General features: G+C 48.0%; 7 protein-coding genes across 7 annotated transcripts; 3 read left to right on the top strand and 4 right to left on the bottom strand.

Annotated features, from left to right (window-relative positions):
• Positions 1-541: 541 nt before the first annotated feature.
• Positions 542-1,450, bottom strand: EsH8_X_000120 (uncharacterized protein; the record flags this gene model as incomplete). The annotated part of the gene is made up of 1 exon (XM_083274208.1): positions 542-1,450. One exon carries the CDS (start codon positions 1,448-1,450, stop codon positions 542-544), a length of 909 nt encoding a protein of 302 aa, XP_083119600.1.
• Positions 1,451-2,347: 897 nt separating this feature from the next.
• Positions 2,348-4,117, top strand: EsH8_X_000121 (major facilitator superfamily domain-containing protein; the record flags this gene model as incomplete). Its single annotated transcript, XM_083274209.1, has 6 exons — positions 2,348-2,512; positions 2,587-2,630; positions 2,691-2,776; positions 2,875-3,461; positions 3,522-3,614; positions 3,677-4,117. The coding sequence occupies 6 exons, from the start codon at positions 2,348-2,350 to the stop codon at positions 4,115-4,117; spliced, it is 1,416 nt and encodes a 471-aa protein (XP_083119601.1).
• Positions 4,118-5,093: 976 nt separating this feature from the next.
• On the top strand, positions 5,094-5,645 carry EsH8_X_000122 (RidA family protein; the record flags this gene model as incomplete). Its single annotated transcript, XM_083274210.1, has 2 exons — positions 5,094-5,268; positions 5,332-5,645. 2 exons carry the CDS (start codon positions 5,094-5,096, stop codon positions 5,643-5,645), a joined length of 489 nt encoding a protein of 162 aa, XP_083119602.1.
• A 726-nt stretch (positions 5,646-6,371) lies between these two features.
• Positions 6,372-6,818, bottom strand: EsH8_X_000123 (uncharacterized protein; the record flags this gene model as incomplete). The annotated part of the gene is made up of 1 exon (XM_083274211.1): positions 6,372-6,818. One exon carries the CDS (start codon positions 6,816-6,818, stop codon positions 6,372-6,374), a length of 447 nt encoding a protein of 148 aa, XP_083119603.1.
• A 4,082-nt stretch (positions 6,819-10,900) lies between these two features.
• Positions 10,901-12,723, bottom strand: EsH8_X_000124 (cytochrome P450; the record flags this gene model as incomplete). Its single annotated transcript, XM_083274212.1, has 5 exons — positions 10,901-11,072; positions 11,142-11,308; positions 11,379-11,693; positions 11,756-12,559; positions 12,658-12,723. The coding sequence occupies 5 exons, from the start codon at positions 12,721-12,723 to the stop codon at positions 10,901-10,903; spliced, it is 1,524 nt and encodes a 507-aa protein (XP_083119604.1).
• A 3,553-nt stretch (positions 12,724-16,276) lies between these two features.
• On the top strand, positions 16,277-16,735 carry EsH8_X_000125 (uncharacterized protein; the record flags this gene model as incomplete). Its single annotated transcript, XM_083274213.1, has 1 exon — positions 16,277-16,735. One exon carries the CDS (start codon positions 16,277-16,279, stop codon positions 16,733-16,735), a length of 459 nt encoding a protein of 152 aa, XP_083119605.1.
• Positions 16,736-16,911: 176 nt separating this feature from the next.
• Positions 16,912-17,547, bottom strand: EsH8_X_000126 (uncharacterized protein; the record flags this gene model as incomplete). Its single annotated transcript, XM_083274214.1, has 2 exons — positions 16,912-17,192; positions 17,277-17,547. 2 exons carry the CDS (start codon positions 17,545-17,547, stop codon positions 16,912-16,914), a joined length of 552 nt encoding a protein of 183 aa, XP_083119606.1.
• Between the last annotated feature and the right edge of the window lie 1,494 nt (positions 17,548-19,041).

Genomic DNA, 19,041 nt, shown 5'->3' on the forward strand with positions numbered 1-19,041 from the left:
CAAATGTTCCACTTCGCCAAAGCCGTCGTACTCCTGGCCCAACCAACAACTGGTGGCCTCAACACATATCGAAAACGACAAAAGTCTCTCAATGAAAGTCTCCATACAGTTTGTGGCATTGCAAACGCATGTAAGACTACTGATTTTGCAATGGCATTTGTGAATGTGCAAGCGGTTTTTGCCGGTGAGTAGCGCTTGCGCAAGTACAGGGATTGAATGAAAATGGTAACATGGCTGCAGTTGGACAATGCGCCCAAGACAAACAGAAGCAAAAGGAGATTATTCCCATATTGGAGAGATCGCTCGCTGCCAGCAAGTTCCCGGCGAAAGAACTGACGCAGGATCTTCACACACTTTGGGAGGAGGGTTCTTGAAAAGAACGAGTCAACGGGACCAAAAGAATAATCTTAAAACCAAAGATCACGTACCCGCTGCTATGCTAGGTTTGTGCAATATCAATTATTGTAGATGGCGGCGTGTACCAATACCTGGTTTGGAATCTACGTGCATGCTACCCCCTGTATATAGGTACACATTGCCTTTACCAAGCGCCTACAACTCCTGCAACTGGTATGTCGATTCCCGTCGTGTACGACGCACCATCCGACAACAAGTACACATACGCGCCGCCGAGTTCCTTAGGGTCAGCCAACCTGGGCATGCCCCCGTAGTACTGCATCTTGAGGTTCCAATCCGGCGCCTGGTCGACGAAATATGTCATAGCTGTCTTGACGAAGCCGGGCGAAATGGAGTTGACGCGGATGCCGTGTTTCGCCCACTCCATAGCGAGTGTGTGCGTCATGTTTCTCACCGCACCCTTTGTGGCTCCGTATGGTGCAGACGGCGCGGCGCGGTTGGGCCTGTACGAGGTCATGGACGCGGTGAAGACGATGGAGCCCTTGATTCCGAGCTCGATAAACCGCTTCGCTACGGTTGTCGCACAGAAGTAGGCACCAAATACGTTGAGATTAAAGAGTTGCTCAAGCTGTGCCCTGCCAAAGTTCAGGGCAGAGTCGTGCTTCGTCATACCGGCGTTGGCGACGAGACCGTGGATGGCACCTTCCTTGGCCACGATGGCATCAATGGCGTTTGTGACGCTCTCCTCGGAAGTAACGTCGCAGTGAAGGTAGTGGATACGCTTGGGGTTTGCTTTCTGAACTGCCCGGAACTCTTCACCGGGTTCAAAGAGATCAAGAGAGTAGATGATTGCGGCGTCATTGGCGAGGCATACCTCGGCAATGCCAAGACCGATGCCTCTGTTGGCACCTGTAATAGCGATCACCTTGTTTCTCAACGAGATCTTCCAGTCATGGTCGGGTCCAGGCTGTGTGCTGAGGAATTCAGGGGTATTTGAGCTGGAGACGACATCGACAGGGTTTGTTGTTGGTGCAACAAGGCCGTTGGCGTTGCCAGTTTGGGCTGTGATATCTGACGTTGCGCTGGGAGACATCTTGGCTAGGTAAAGGAGTTTTTTGTTGTAAAATATTCATGCGGTTTGAAGGTGCAGGAATGGGCCGTGGATGGACTGGTAGGCTTAATGGAGATTCTGGAAAGGTGTGATGGTTCCGGGAATCTGGCACAATAATATACGCTTAAGCAAACCATTGTGGTCGTGGCTTTTACTCCGCTGATTAATCAAGATTAAGAGATGAATTGAAATAACCCTGCTTGTGGCGAGATGGTTTTGGTAGAGGAAGTGAGCTTGGCAAGATGAACACCGGCACGGGGAGATGGAATTGTAGGCCATCTTCTTCGTACATGGCGATTCGTAGAATTCAGGCTTGCCACTGAGGGGAACCAGACCAAAAATACGGATAGCCGCAAACCAGTCCCACAAAATAGCGGCGAATGCCTCGCATCGAGGGCAGCTCTCGTACCGAGGTCCTCATTAGCAGCCTCCATTATCCTGCCTTTTAGTTCGGTTTCCTCGTTGAGGGGCCCACATCATCCTAGCCAGACTCAACCTAGCTTCATCCTTGCTTACCCCAAAATCCGGGGTATCAAATTCCAGTACCGGTAGTTTGCACCTCCTCCACGGGGTTATGAATGCTATTGCGGGGGGCTGGGTAGCCTAGCCTGCCTTCCATAGCCCGACCGACTCGGACTGGTGCAACAAAGTTCCCAGATTTACGGGGACAGTAGGTATACTGCCTGTTGTGCTTTCTACCCCGACTCAACAAATCTCCCCAGGCCGCATTCAATGCTATGGTCTATAAGTAACTGACAATCGCATTTTTAAATCACTGCCAATTTCGGAGTACTCCTTCAGAGCTTGGCAAGTTTTATTGGTTATAGCAACCAATACATATTGATTGTAGTTTGGCAAATAGTCAACCCGAACTGAACCATGACTACCGGAAGGTCGTCATCCTCGCCTAGCATGGAAGGCAAGGACCGGACTGAGTTAGGCAGTCAGCCTACCGAGCACATTGAGCTCTCCGGCCAGAGTATTACATGGACTGAGGAAGAGGAGAAGAAGCTTGTCAAGAAGATCGATCTGTTTTTGATGCCGGTAAGTACTACACAGCTTCTCTCCTTCAAATGCCATTACCTCTTATGAATGACATCCTGACAACACATTTCTAGACAATCTGGTTGATGTATCTTTTATCCTACATGGACAGAACGAAGTACGTTAAACAAAACAATTCTCTCAAGATTCTTGCTAATATTTGTTTCCTCCGCGGTAGCATCGGAAATGCAAAGATAGCAGGCATGGCCGATGACATCAACCTGTCATCCTCGCAGTACAGCATCGTTCTCATTGTTTTCTTTAGTAAGCATTCTTGTTCCCTCTTTCATCATTTTTTATAAATGATCTATTCTTATCAGATTGTTCAAGTGCGGGTGACCAGGCAGCTAACCTTTCTTCAGTTGGTTACGTCCTCTTCGAACCACCGTCCAACATGATCCTCGTCCGAACCCGCCCATCCCTCTACCTCCCCTTCATTATGGCTGTCTGGGGCGTTTTAACCTGCATCATGGCCGTTGTTAAGGACTACCATCACCTAGTAATTCTCCGAGTATTCGTCGGTATCATGGAGTCTGGCTTTGCCCCTGGTATACTCCTGATCATATCTTCGTGGTACCGGCGAGCCGAACAGTCGAGACGCTTTGCAATCTTCATGTCGGCGGCCATTCTGTCAGGCGCCTTCGGAGGGTTGCTTGCAGGTGCCATCACCAGCGGCCTCGAGGGAGCACACGGGATTCGAGGATGGAGGTGGTTGTTCATTGTGGAAGGCGTTGCTACAGTTGGCTGGGCGGGCATCTCATCCTTCATCTTGTTGGACTTCCCTGCTACATCAATGCGACTATCGGAACGAGAACGGGCAATCGCTGTTGCCAGGCTACAAGAAGATAACGTCACTGTCCGCGGGGAGGATGAGAAGCTTGGGAAGAGACAGTCATTCATGCGTGCTCTTCGAGACTGGAGGACATGGGGGTTTGTATTTGGCTACATGGTAAGGCTACCAAGAGAGGACCCAATGGTAAGATGACGAAAACTAACGGCGCCTTCGCAGGTCATCGTCGGCTCTTCGACCCTTTCTTATTTCTACCCCACACTCGTCCACGGACTCGGGTTTAAATCGACTGTCCAAGCACAGTACATGACGGTATGTATTCTTTGGACAAATCACCTAAACCACACACGGTTGTCTAATACCTAAATTGATAGGTTCCTATATACGCCTTTGCTTTTGTCTGCACAGCTATTACTGGATACTACGGCGACAAAATCCCCGATCACCGCGGCTTGATCATAGCCGCATGGCTCACATTCAGCATGGTAACATCAATCATCGTCTGCGTCGTATACAACTTCACCGCCCGCTATGTATTGCTCGTTCTGATGGCAGCCGGTCTCTGGGCCTCGAACGCCATGTCCCTATCCTTCGCCAGTTCCACATTTGGCAGCATGGACGCCGAAGTACGCGCCATTGCTTTGGCGTTGATGAACGCCCTCGGAAACCTGGCACAGATTTACGGAGCATACCTTTTCCCCACAGACGACGCACCCAAGTATCTAGTAGGATTTGGTGTTATCTCTGGCATGTTGGGGTTCGGAGTGGTTGTTTACATTTTGATGCACATCATGGTGAGACGATACAAATCTTGAGCAAGCAATTTGAATAAATATATTCGCAAATTTTGTGAGAGTTTGTCCTTACTTAGCTAATGTGGTCAATTATCATGTCGTGAATGATGGTAGATAATTACTCAGATTCAATGATGGTTCATGCTCGGTATTGCCGATTGATAGAACAGGGTGGCTTGGCGAGTTTTGGAAAACTTCATTTGCCTGTCCAACTCCCTGGTGTGCCTGACTGGAAGCTGAATTTATGGCCATTGATATCCCAGGCTCCGAAGACGTTCTTCATGTACCAGGCAGGGATAGATGATAGCTTTGTCCACAGTATCTCTCCAGTCTATGCTCGTCCACCTCCATTTCCCTGGTCTCCCAGCTGATATCGATATGGTTATGGCCCTAGCTGCTGACCATACCTATTTGAGTATCGCTTTGCCCGGTGGCCCCTACTAGCGGCTCTCGGCAGCATTTATGAAGTACTTTCTTTAAAAAACCAACTCCCTAGCCTGCGTGACAATCCTATCAGTGCCGATAACATTGACATCGCCCGAGCTGATCTGACTGAACCTTGAGCGTTGTTGTCAGCAACATCTTGAGCCCCGACTTCATGCTCAGGCCGACATGCTCCAACGCCGTGTCTTACCGTTAGCGTTGGTTGAAAATGATATGGACTTAAATTTGTTTGACAATACCGATCTAATGCCCGCGGGAAATAATATTATGAAGAGAATACTCGGCTAGCCTTCTCATGAACTGCGAGGTTGCCCTCCTAGTTCTGAAGTTGGTTTCCACAACATTGAAGTTTTGAGCCAGTATTTCAGAGCAATGGTTAAAGCAGAGATAAGAAATGGTATGTATGCCAAGCTGGTTCGGTCGGCTTGGCATGATGTCATTTGCTGCATGAGAAAATTTCAGCAAGTATATAAATACTCCATCAACGTGTACGACTCATAAACCATACGTCAAACTCTCTCATCTGTTTGTTGGTGGACCCACCTGAGCCATCATGAAGCTCCTTGGTATTCTTTCAATGGTCTGCACGGCCAGTTCGCTTAGTAGTCTTCTGGAACCAAATTATACTTCCCCTGCGGGTGTCGAGATCTACAACCCTTCCATACTTTTCACACCCACTGGACCATGGAGCCTGATGTCAAAGGCAGGCAACACTGTCTATATTGCTGGTACAGTTGAGTTCTGTGTCTCAGGATCCCGCCTTCGCAACTGACAAGTGAGTGGTGTGGCAGGCATGCGAGGCATTTACCCTTCAAATGACACGCTTGCTCCTGTAGGAATTGATCGAATCCGTCAGGCCTATGCCAACATGATTCAGCTAGCTGAGCTTGCTGGCACGGATCGCTTCTCGGCAGTACGTTTAGTTGTCTACACTACGGACATGTATCGTTACAGACCACTGTGCAATCAGGCACAAACGGAGCTTTGGGGCAAAGATCCAAACAGACACCCTCCACGATCAATTATAGAAGTGCAGAGACTGAATGATGACGACATTGTGGAAGTGGAAGGAACTTTCCTCGTTCCCTCAACCCAAGGGAGCTAAAAGCATCCAGGTGGCCGATGCAGAACGATCGAGCACAGCATGTTTGAGAATGCTACCAATAACTTTCATGCAAGAAAATATTCTAAATGGGAGAATACCATACATATATCTACGACAAAACCTGGCTAATGTCAAGCTAGATCTTTCTGTCGATCCCAAACTGTACGTTGTTTGGATTACCTTTCTTCTTAAAACCTGTGTTTGGACGATGCACGTGATTGAGAAAAATAACTTTGCATTCTGTATTTGAGTTAAAGGGCACGGCATTGAATATGATCTGGTGTTCTGCTGAGGGCACATTAACAACTCACCAATTGTGATTTCTTTGATTTCGGTTGTGCACGTTGAAAAATTCTCACCAACGGACAAATCTCGGAATTTTCAAGCATACTCAGAAATAAATCACCAGAAAGCTATCTAGGGCTTAACATTATGCATTTCGGTTATCACTTTTCTGCAAAGCTTCTCGAACACCCTGCTCACTCGACCTCGGGACGGCGGGTGATCCGGCTGCACCTGAGGGACATATGAACAATTAAGGTAGGCAGCTTTGCACCACACTTCGATAGAAAGAACATTAGTTGTCAAAAGTTTATTGTGTTTGGAGAAAGAAGTGGTGAGCATTCTGCCTCCTACTACACTAATGTACCTTTAGTGAGCGACTTTCTCGTGTTTCTCATCGTAGTGACAACAACCCAGCATAGCCCCTTCTCAAACCACAATAGCTTACTCCTGGTCCAAAATGATGCGGAAGTTAGAGCCGGACTTGGAGAGCTCGACGGAGCCACGAGTGCGGGTCGAGGTGACGACGTCATACAGGCGGGCGCCGCTGCTCGAGTTGACAGTGAGCTTAATCTTGCGCCTCGCGTTGGCAGCGTCGGAGTTGTTCCAGTTGAGTCTGTATTTTCCGTTGTTCAGGTTGGTGACATCGACCTGGAAGGCGACGGTGGTGACGCTGGTGGTGGTGGTGGGCCATTCGCGAGTGCCGTCAAACAGAGCTCTGGCGGTCAGCACCGGGGCTTCCTGGGAAACCTGCTCGACAGGGACGCGGACCGCGACGGTTGCTACCTCGCGCTCGACGACACTGAGGACACTGCCTTCCTCGATAGGGTTGATCGAGGCGGGAAGGGCAACCGCAAGGGAGAGAAGGCTGAGGAGGGCAAAGGCGCGCATTTTGATTGAATGTCCTTGTTTTGTGAAAATTTAATCTCAGGGTAGGTGATTGGACTTGTTCATATGGAGGAGTTGAGAGGCTGCATGTGGAACTAAGCACTGATGACGGGAGGAACGCGGCGGTCTTATAACTTATAGACCGACTTTTACCCTCACTCATTCTCGCGTTCATACGATAACTTGATCGGCTGATTCTCCGTGTGGGACCTCACGTCGAAATTATGGATGGAGGGGCATTCAATCTATTCTACCCACCCCATGCGGCCTCGGCTCGGGAACTTTCATTCTAACTTTTGACACGCGATTGAACTAATGACATGCCGTGATGATAGGGGTTAATCGGTGTGGGCTTCCACCTTAAATCAATGACGCTATCGGAGAAGTTACCACTTGGAATGGGTTATCCGACTTATGTTGTAGTAAGTGGGCTGGTTCCTAAATTAGTAACTGATTACATACTCACAGTAGACAGACTTGATGTATCACTATTTGTTGAATGTTCTTCTGACATGTCTTGACAGCCCAATTTCACAGAAGTCTGAAGACCAGAAATCAAGTCTTTCTGTGAGAAGACGAATTCTCTTTCTACTGAACTATAAGTGTTGTCCAACCGAAATCGTATGATGCAAGTGATAATTTCGTCCTGGCTCAGCAATAGACTCATTGTCCCTTGGTCAATAATTCCTGTGTCGGAAGTGACCAGGTACCCCATTCATGTTGGTCACCGAAATCTATTCATTCCGAATAACCCTTGACTGAACAAGGAAGGTACTAGAACGGACAATCTCGGACAGGAATTCGGGCCTTGCCCCCCCACAAACTTGGTTGGTTGCCGGAAACCGGAGTCCGCGATTGTGGTGGTAGCCGGTGGGATAAATAAACGGAGACTAAGCTTGGCTCAGATCATGTCATACGGCCAAGTTGTGGCATATCACGCCTTTCGAATAGCACCTTACTGATGCCGCCATTGCGGATGCTTGGTCATAAACCAGGCCCAAGTCCTGGTGATATCAAACAAGAGCGACGGGTGAACAGCAAGCATGCTCGGAAATCTAGACTGGACAAGCCACGACGAAACATGTCTATACAATGATGCAACACCTCTGTGAAGAATAAATCCCAACTACTTAAGTCTGCAGAAACAACCGGAAGCATCCGTTCCACTGCACAGTATATCTTAGGTCTCCCGTGCTCCAAAATAAAGCTTTAATGCAGGAATTCTATTATACGAACACATGTTCTCAACCCACAAGGATGAGGCCGGGGGAAGCTAATGACCTTCGACAGTGGATGGAGATACGCGTGGCTGATGACACCGTTATCCACATTGCCACAGTCAAGGGTAGAGCAATTGCCTAAAGGAGCCGAGTGAGCTGAGTACATCTCGACCTCATCACCTACCAGCGCAAGCAGCACTCCCCCGAGAATGGCTTCTTCGCCTACAACTCAAACACCCCCATTCCTTTAGCTTTACTTTCCTGAACGAAGTTGTAGCCAACAAGTCCAAGTGACGGAACTCGTAACGGAATGGGTTGCTGGTTCGTGAGCCTGCCAATTCTGCCGAGTGCCATTTGCAATCAGAACATAGGGTATAACAGAGAGTGTAGCATGTACAGAGTAGGTGTCCCAACAACCACGACGGCGCTCCAGCCACCTAAGCCTCCATTTCGTCCTACCAAAACTGGGTGCGCGAGGTACCCCCACTACCCCATACCAACCTCAAATGGCCGACATGCGCTCCACCTCCCACGACAACCTGCCCCCTATGAAATCTTGCTCGTCGAACAATGTAACAGTACAGACAGCATGTAGCTAGGGGGGAGCTGTTTCAGTCAACGGCGCCCCGCCAGCGGTGTTGAAGGGAGTCCAAAGGAGTGGTGGGGAGTCGCCCAGTCTTCTTGTGTCTACGTCGAGGGGGTCTGCAAGGACCTCATCAAGTGCGGATTGACCCAATTGCCTGAGATTCCTTCAAGTATTTGCCCAATTGAATACTCCTATATCGACCTTTTTGAGTGAAACTGGGTATCCCGGGACTTGGCGAAGATGGTGTCCGTCCCCCTAAATGATTGGATACGAGGCAAGAAGCGGCTGGGCGGACTTGATTCTCCTAGAAGAAGGCGAATACCACTTCAAAAAGCTCCTGCCTCTTCTTGATGGTGTTGCTTGAGGAATTTTATTTTATTTTAGTTAGTTCTAGACCAGAACCCGGACAACTCTTCGCGTCCCGATGCGACAGCAGCCTGCCATGTCTGCTCTGTCTGCTCACCATACTTACCCTGATCGCGCGGCCTACTGGCGGAGGGTAATTTCCCGTAACCAAGTAACTTAGTGACTCGTAACTTGGCTGTTCAAGTGCAATCACTTTACCAGCTGTTCACCTCGCTCTGGCCGCTTCATTGACTCCTTAGGTGATGTTTGTAGCTAGTTGTGTGATCAGGAGCATGAATGAGGGGCGTCTTTTATTGGCGATTTAGCGTGACCCGCCAAGTGTAGAATCATGTTTCCTGCTCACGTGTGCAACGCTTTCCTGGAGGATAGCAACACGACGATAAGCAGAAGACAGGAAAAAGACTCTCATCGGCTATCATCGGCTAGGTAACGGCCTCATGGTCCAGCTTCCGCGTTTCCCAAACCTCCTCACTCCTTCTCCTTTCTGAGAACGAGAGCAGCTTCCATAACCTAAATCCAAGAGCAAAAGAACCCCTTCCTTAGTATTCCCTAAAACGGCAGTCCCCTAACCTTCTTGCTTATGGGAACGGGGATTCCCATGCTTCTCATTCCTAGGAACGCGACTGGCTCTCGCGACCTAAGATTTGGAATTGAGCTACCCCCCCGTCCTAAGGAATCCTGGGAAGGGGGTAGCTGATCCTTTCATCCCTGGAAACGGAACATGCTCCTATGGCATAAGCCATAGAAACAACTCTTAGCCTACCTGAACATCAATCTTAGTCTCCTGTCATATTAGGCGTACTAGCTATCAGGATGTTGTACATATATCATATCTCTATTTCTATTTATGTTTCTAGCATGAGTGGTTACTTGCATTCAATGTGTATGTCTGGCTTGACTCACTTTCTAGAACGACCTCTAAATCCAACGGAGACTCGAAAGGTAGTCGAAGACGCGACCTTCAAGTTCAACCCCCGTAAACCATGAACGTACACTCCAGAGGATACAACCGAGAATTAAACAGAGGATGGTAGAACTGAGGATCTCGTAGCAACCAAGTCAACGAAACCACCAACCCTTCCACACCACGGGGAGACCAAATACCAAGGTATTGTGGGGAAGCAATGCCCGTCCGATTCGGTAGTGAATGACACGAGTAGGAAACCAGCGAAAATGCATTGACTCTACGAAAGCAATGCAGTAAAGATGACACCTATCACGCCCCGATTCATGAGTCATTTTGCAAGTTTACAACTCCATGAAGAGAAGAAAGAGCGTAACTGCACTAACAGTGCGTTTTAATCCAGAAAGAATTAAAATGAGGATTGCAATTATATTTGCCGAACATAGCCATGGGGAAGATAAGCATGCCGATGCGTATGAAGAGCATGTGCCTGTTGACAGTTATGACACAAGGTGTTTCAAGGACGGATAACATTTTTTCAATTATCCCGATGCGGATCTGGGGGCCTAGGAACGTTCATGTGCAAGATTTGAAGGTTGAATGGGAACCAATGGACATACCACCGTGTCCTTCGATGCCTGGCCACAACAGAGAAAGGGCCCTCGACAGTACTACTCCATCGAATGCGGACTCGCGCTATTTCTTTTCCTCCAAAATTTGGTTTACCTAATTTCATTTGCTTCCATGGGCCAACCCCATTTATTCCTGTACTTTTCATGTTTTTCACATTTCCAGTCAATAATTTCGATTGGCCCAAACCGTCTTATGCAAAAAATGTCTCAAGTCTGCACTCAATAGGTCGTCTTTAAATATCCCCATATATTACTAGAGCTCGAAACTTTCTCAAGGCTAAATCGAGTACCAGGCGCCAGACCGAGAAGGTTAGCAATACTGGAACCGGTTACAATTGAAAGGCACCTTCGAAGTCCAGCAGAACTAGTAGTTCCAATTATGTGGTTTTTCCAGGGCCAACTGGCTTTAGGTTTACCATAAGCGGGATTCTATCCCACAGTCCAAAGACTCTTTGTCTTTCAATCCAACGTCCATTGCCCTCGGCGAGCTTCATGTCGAAATCATAAACAATTCTGGCCAGGACAAGTCGCATTTCCGCGTAAGCCAAGCTGTAAATGTCAAACAATGTCAGCATGCCGTTTTTAAATTATTTAATAGTGGGACAGGGGAACTCCTACTTCCTTCCAATACAGTTCCGAGGACCAACGCTGAACGGTTGTAGAGCGTCCAAGTGATTGTGCTCCCCTTCTCCGTCTTCCAAGAAACGCTCAGGCCGGAACTCCCAAGGTCGAGTCCAGTTATCCGGGCTATGATTGACTGACCACTGTTGAACCTCAACAAGTGTCTTCGCACATCCGTGCCGTCAGCCATCATTCTTATCTCGACAAGCCCTGAACTTGGGACATGAGACTTACTCCTTTGGGGATATGCTCTGACGCAATGCGACATCCATTTTCGGGTACTTCCCGAATAAGACCGGAAGTAACAGGGGGATATAGCCGTAAAGCTTCGTTCAAGACTGCAAGCATATATGGCAGTCTGCTTACAGAGTTTATGGTAATTTCGCTCGAGTTGGCAAAGGTAGACCGTACCTCCTCATTGAGCTTCTTCATGACCTCTGGATGACTAGCAAGAAGGTATGTGGTGCCTGCAAGTGTAGTCGCCGTCGTTTCAGAACCTGCGAGGACCAAGATGAGGCCGTTGGCTGATAGCGTATCAAACGAAAGATTCTGCCAGTACCGTTATGTCAGCATTGGGTGCTGCTAAGCTAATTGGCAAAGTTTAGTCATACCCATTCTTTTCTCTTTTTCAACATGCCTTCAAACAGATCCTTTCTGTCGTTTGCCATGCTTAGGCGTGATCGCATCATTTCGTCTATGCACTCGCATAGCTTTGACATGGCAGCAAGTCCACCCATCGTATATATGCGTTGTAAAAGGGGTTTGAGGCCGATGTACTTTAATGCAGTCGTGAAGGCATTAATGCGGATGCTTCGGAGTATGAAGGCAATCCATGGATGGTAATGGGAATGCTCTAAGCAGTTGAACGATTGTCCGAATATGAGGTCGCCAGCGATATCAAAAGTTGTCCAGTTGTACCAAGCTTCCATGTTTACTGCCGCAGCGTCTTTGCCATCGGAGGCTTCATGCAGCCGTAAAATGAGCTTGTCAATATACTTGGCAAGAATGACTTCTTGCGCACGCATTGAGCTGTCGGAGAAGCCATGGGACAGTGCGCGCCGGAAGCGCTGATGTTCCTCGCGGTCGGCATTCACGATGCTCCTCGGAAGTTTTTCAACCGTCGTTGAAAACAAGCGGGCCTTGGGAAGTTCGTTGTCTTCGAGCTCCTTACCATTTTGGAAGCCGTAGATATCCTTCCAGGCATTGGCGTTGGTAAAAGTCAGGTGGTTTGGGCCGATGCGTACGATAGGACCGTATCGATCGTGGTGTTGCTGAGTGCGAAATGCCTGATGTCCCGAGGCGTGTTGCCAGGCCCAGACGAGCGGCGATGCTCGTTGAAGAATTGGCCCGGGGAATTTGCGAAGAGGGTGAAGAAAAAGGTTATATCCGGCTAGTAGCAGTTGCCAAAAGAAGAACTACTATCGTCAGCTACACTAAACCCGATCTAACTCGCAAGTCATCACAAGAGTCTTATGATATACAAGCAAATATGAATAGGAAATGTGTCACGCACCGTCCCCAAAGTAAGTCCCAGTATATGAGAGGAATAATGCAAGATGATTGTCCAGACGCCCGCCATTTTTGATGATAATTTCTAAGTTTCTCTTTTTTCGAAGTTTGTACAACACCCAGTGAAATTGACACATTCAGCTTTTAAACGACAGCAGGAGGCATAGGGCAGCAAACCAAATTGTTAACAGGCCCCCTGTAACTATTTTCGGCCCGACTGTTGATCTACACGACGTACCTGCCTAGATTAGACAGCCAGATAGGCAAGAAAGTTTCGGCAATTGGATGTTCAGGACTACTTACACGCCCTTTTGAAGTATACTCCGTCGTGTCCCGACTAAAAACCCTCCGGACCAGGCGTGGACTGCAGATGTGAGAAATCGTTGCACATTTGAACAAACTTGTAGCGCCGGGGCAGATTGAACAGATTTCAAGAAAAGGAAGGCTTGTATCTGTAACCTTGCAAACCTAAGATGTCCGTCTCATGCACGCGTGGATTTAGGCGCGGTGTTTTGGGAAGTCTATAAATACGAAGTGACTTGATCACTCCACAAATTAACCTTTACCCACATGTTCGTGCTATGCAACATTACCTGGCAGTACAAATGCTTGTGCAATATGTATAAAACTCTTTAAACCTACTTGTATTACGTGATGGGTTTGGAGTGATAACTGGGTGTGTATTGTGTAACTATTCAGATCGATTCATCCCAAGCTCCGCAAGCCATGAAGTGGGCACTGATGCAGAGCACATTGACTGGGTGTATGCCCAAATCTGACATTCACCAACCACCCCTGTCATCTGACAGTACTGGTACACCTAAAACTAGTTGAAGGCGTCTTAAAAGAAACTTTGTAAGATAGATCTTGAGATAGGGTTCATTCTGAGGTCATTATCCCATCGGGCGCCCACATCACCCCATGTCTCAGGACCCACATCACCCATTTGTACCCCATAAACGCCAATGTGTAAGCATTTAATTGGGCAAACCTTCCTAGACATTTCCCTGCAATTGATTTAATTGGCTCTACGGCGCCGTCTTGGAAACATGGGGTGAGTTGGGACTCGATGGGATAACTTTCCCCTACTGGAAGGCATATGCGACCCATTAGAACTAACTTCGCAAGAAACTCCGTTTTAGAACACAGGGCGATCTCACACCGACCACCGTGTAGCCGTCTCTCTAAACGCGTTTGACCCGCAATACGGTAAATCTCGCCTAACCAGACACGATGTATCGAAAGTCATCCTCGAAGGTTAACCTGCATTGCGTCCCTCACCGCCGTCTCAAACGAACCTGTCCTTCAACTACCCGCTCCCACAGCTTGGGGCTAAGACAACACTGCACAATGACAATACCATCAATAGCTGCGGTGCTGAACGAAGCAACAAACCACCCATTCTGCATGACCTCGCCCGTGTGTGTGCAATGCCCTTGAACCAACTAATTCGATAATTGTTCTCTGCGTGGTAGCGATTCCCCTATAGTTTTTAGCACGCGAGTAGATGACTATGGCTATCGTGGTTATGAACATGTTTATTACGAATCTCGCCAGTGGAAGGCGCCGTAGCAGTTCGGCTGTTAGTTGTAGACGTTGAAGTCATCATCAAGAACGGATTGCAAAACACCAAGCCGATTCAGCTAACATTTAAGGCGAAGACTTCTCAATTGGGCGTTCTCCGCATGGTGCTCACCATGGGAGACAGCTGTGGTCCAAGAAAGCGGATATTTATGACCTGAATCCTTCGACTCAGTATTGCAAACTTACCTGTAAGGAGAAAGGAGGATTAATTAGTCGTCTGTTATCGGATGAACTCTTGAGTCCCCTGAATGTCGCTTGTACTACATAGGACGAAGATCTTTCTAGAAGTAGCAATCTTGTGCAGGTTGGTTTGATGCCAGGGCCCGGCATCTCTGGTCTAGCAAGAGAATGCCAAAGGTACTTGGTTGGCGTAAGGCGCGCCGCACCGCCCGCTGTAGAATCCAGCCTTTCAGCTGACTTAAATCTAGTTGACATGCAGATCCTAATCGCTCTCCCAACAAGTTGATAATTTACTCCAATGCTTTAAGTGTGGCTGTTAGTAGTATAAATTGCTTGGATAAATCCCAGCTTCAGAAGATATTAATAAATGGAAGGATTAGAGCAGTAGCTGCCCAAATTAGCACATTGATCAAGGCAATATAGTCGCTGATCCTCATTCCCTGGATTGGACATATATAGCAAGGAACTTTGATGAAAAAGAATTGGTCTTTTGCAAGGGTGCCTGGCTCACCTTGCTCAATCCGCTCAGCCCTGTCGCGCCGCCGTGAGATTGCGGGTGACCTGATCGCACCTGAGTAACATAATAGCGTGGCACGACAAACCGTCAACAATGTCGTGGGGGGCTTCGATGCCCTGCAACAAAGACTGGCGGATGAATAGATAACCTGTGGGGAAAGATCGTGAGCGTCAGCTAAACAATCCCCAGATGCTGGTATCGATGGGTTTACTTTTTGCAAAATATTAGACAAAAAAAGATAGGTTTGTCTTCCCTTCCAGAATCGAACTAGAGACCTTTCGATTATTGTGGATAAACCATTACAGTCGAACGTGATGAACCAACTACACCAAGGGAAGCCGCTTGTGAGAACCGAACGATCAATCACTACAAGTTCGGTGCGAACTCAACAAAATGAATATTCAGTCTCCTGTGTCACCACTGAAATATATGGCATGGCTTTACTGTAAAGTCTGAATGGTGCCACAGTGAGTGGGGTGGGGTTGTGGTGGTCATGACGACGATCATAACGACATCGTATACCAAGACACACACCATTCCCATTCCCTCCCGCCCACTTGGCGAGCATTTACTGTTACTAACATGTTGATTACTTAACAAGATAAACAGCGAGTGGCTGTACCATTTGTTTTGCGTAAGAAGCCATGTTGCTCTGTGCTGTACTGTGAATGCCAAGCCGACGTGGACAACAGTAACACTTGCAAAAGTTGGTATCGGGCCGTGTTAATAGGATGATTGTAATGGCTAAAATTGCAATCAAACACTTTTCCTCCTCTCTGTGCATGCTATGAAGCTGTGTCTCCCTCTGCTAACAAGATTATGTGATTCATTGCGCAGTAGGTTGCTCCTGCCATTGGGTTCGACATCAGGTTCTACGTCTCGTGACATGATCGTGCCTTCTCTCCTCCTTCCTTGTCTCCTCCGTTTTTCCTTTCTATGACATTCTTCCATCTTCCTCAAATTCTTCTCTCCCATCCAAAGAACAACTCCCGAAATATCTCTCTCGACCCGTCTCATCTTTTGCATCCCTTCATCCGACTGCCCCTGCAACGCATCCGCCATCGAGAAACCCAGCCAGTTTCAGCGGCTTCAAGAAACGCGATACACCTCGAATACCAACTCGGAATCATTCGGACACATCCGATATCATTTCTGGTGCGCGGCGGTGGTGTAGTTACCACTAGGCACTCGGCCCATGATGCTACCTGTAAGCACATTCCCTCTCCCACCAGCATATATATCCTGAATTCAGCTGATAATTCTTTGATCGTTGGCGAAGGAGAGCACTCAAAATACGGAGAAAGCTCCAGGCACCCACCTGGAAGATTCTTCGAACAGCCAGATGCAGAACCTTCTCCGCCAAAACTCCCGTCTGATGGACAACATCAAGGACCTTGCAGAGGCCAACACAGCCCTGATTCAACAGACATCGGCTCTGATCGCTGACAAGATGAAGCTTGCGCAAGACCTCAGCGATGCCAATCAGCGGGTCCAAAATCTCATGGCAAAGCTTCAAATTAGCCAGTTCGAGAACAATAGCACGGCCGGCGTTCCCCGTGACGAATGCGCCACCCACGTTGAAGGCGTCCACGAGCAAGACAGCTTCGAGAGAAAGATCGTCATTTTGGAGAGAACCTGCCATACGAAACTGTTCAGTCCGCATCCGGCCAAGAGAAATGCAGTGGATGATGAAGAGGTTAACCTCATTCCCGCCCATGCACAAGCCAACACAGTGCAGGCTTCGCCCAAACGCCGCGCCGTGAAAGAGCATAGAGACAAAGGGAAGAAGAAGAAGCAGTAATGAAAAGATTAGTACCTATTACCACCGGGATAGAGACGGCAGTTTGGTTGTCCACGGTTGTGGTAGTCTTCAATCTACGATCCACGGCTATTCGGGAAAGCGAACTGGCGTATGAGTGGCATCGTTATGCCTCCGACAGTTTCAATTCCCACACCACGGGTTATAGTGAAAGATTCCTAACCACTTGGTTGACTTCTGGAGAGGACTTTGTCTTGTAACGCGGTACCTAGCATGATAGCTTCGTCTGAGTTGCAGTAGGAGTTGTTGCCTTGCAAAGGCGACGGGGCATGCTTGCCGTTGAAGAAGCCTTCGACCACACTTCGAACGCGAGTATCTTGGGCATAGTCGCCAACCAGGGCGACTTTTTGGATATCGTCCTTCGTCAAACCAGCATTCTTAATAATCTGCTCGACATAGGGGAGTGTCTCTTCGATGACTTCCGAATCGACAGCGTTGCCTGGCGTCGTTTCCAGAAAAGCTTCGGCTCTACTCCCAAGGCTGGTATTGCTTGTAGACGTATATGTCTCGAACAATCCCATACCAGCCCTCACCGCTGAGACTTCAAAGTTGCCCTTACCCAGCTCGTAAATAAGTACGTTCTTATCGCCGCCCCTAGTTTCAAGGTGGTAGCCAATTGTGACTGCGCGCGGTTCTTGGATGATCGTCAGGGCTGTTAAGTCAACCACTTGGGAAATTTCCTTGATGGCTTGCATCTTGTGTGGTCCATCGCCGGCTCCAAGTAAGTACCACGGCACGGTGACAACGGCATGAGTAATTGGTTCGCCGGTCCACTCTTCGCCAATTTCCTTCATCTGTCGAAAAAATGGCGCGCATTGTGTCATTGGACAGACTTCCATGCTGGGGTTCGCCGCCAGGCTCGGCATCTGGGCTTGGGTCCTGTATCGTTCTGTGTATAAAATACATGTCGCCGTTGAGGTTGTACGATCTGGTTGTGTATAGAGTCAGCCAACGTCTTATTTTCGTGCAAATAATGTTACCTTGTATTTGAAAAAAGACTCTGAAATCTTGGGTTCTGGAGAGATGTCAAAACATCATCGCCTACAAATTCAGCTTGAAAGCCTGCACGTTCGACAATACAAATAAGCATTTGTAGGGACAAGGGGCATGGTTTTTGGTACATAAACTGGCCCACTAGAGGTTCTCGAACTCCGCCCTGAATTATTGCGCTCGTACTAGAAACCGAAAGACCGATGCTCTGGCGGGTCAAAGAGTGTTGATTTTGGGATGGCAAATGAAGGGAGTTGAGCTTACGATGCCAATGCAGTTCTTATATGGGTATTTGTCTTTGGAAGCGGTAGCAGGGGCATGAAATGTCAAACAAAGTAGAAAATGACCGCAGTGAATAATCCTAGGCTACAGCGCGTCTGCCGATTTGACCGTCTTTGACATCGAGCCACATTGAGTGAGTTTTGGGTTCATGATGTAACCATTAGTTGTTTATAAAGTTAAGTCTTGAATCTTAATACGAGTTAAGCTGGTTAGCCGGAGGATTTTATAGTTGAATGAAGACAAAAACGCAAAAGAAGGGGGATTCCTGAAAGCTGTCAACATCGTCCAATCACAAATGTTGTGGCTAGATTTCTCATTTCCGCGATTTCTGTCAGATCGCAAGGGTGGGTAACTGATCAATTCAAGCCTTAGGCGCACGCAGAACACAGGCAACGTACTAGTCGAACAAGTCGGAGGTCCAGTGCTCTGCGAATAACAATTATCATTCGACCTAGGTATACGGGGGTGGCCCAAAACTGGCTTTAGTTTCCATCAGGTAGATTCGGCCGCTGACGGTCCTTCGGGGTTTTAGGGCCTACCCCCCACTGCGACTGGTGAGAAAGTCAGCTGGAAGTACGTGCGACGACTCACTGCTTTGGACAACTTGAGACTGACTTGCAACAACATTGTTCGTGTGCGCGAGAGGGAGCCTATCCCGACAGCCTTCATACTCCCAAACAGGTGTTGTGTGTCATTTTTCTTCTTACAGGTTAAGCTATAATTTCCTCCAGAGACTAAGAATAGGTCTAGAAATGTTATTGTCCGTATGTGCACCATGTACCTCAAATTTGGGGGTGGGGGTATAAGGTGTTTTGAACGCTTCCTGGTCTATACATATCCTATGCTAATGACACGTTATATCTAGACAAACGAATGTTTATTGCCTGATTCTAGCCTTGTCTATTTGCTACTATTCTCTTCTTAATTACGACCTCCGTAACTTTGAGTCATCGACAGTAGATCTACCACCACTATTACACTATGACCATTTGTCGGCGTTGCTACGATCGGACTTC

The sequence above is a fragment of the Colletotrichum jinshuiense genome, chromosome 10 (genome assembly GCF_051148585.1).
Source record: "Colletotrichum jinshuiense chromosome 10, complete sequence".
Lineage (NCBI taxonomy): Eukaryota > Fungi > Ascomycota > Sordariomycetes > Glomerellales > Glomerellaceae > Colletotrichum > Colletotrichum jinshuiense.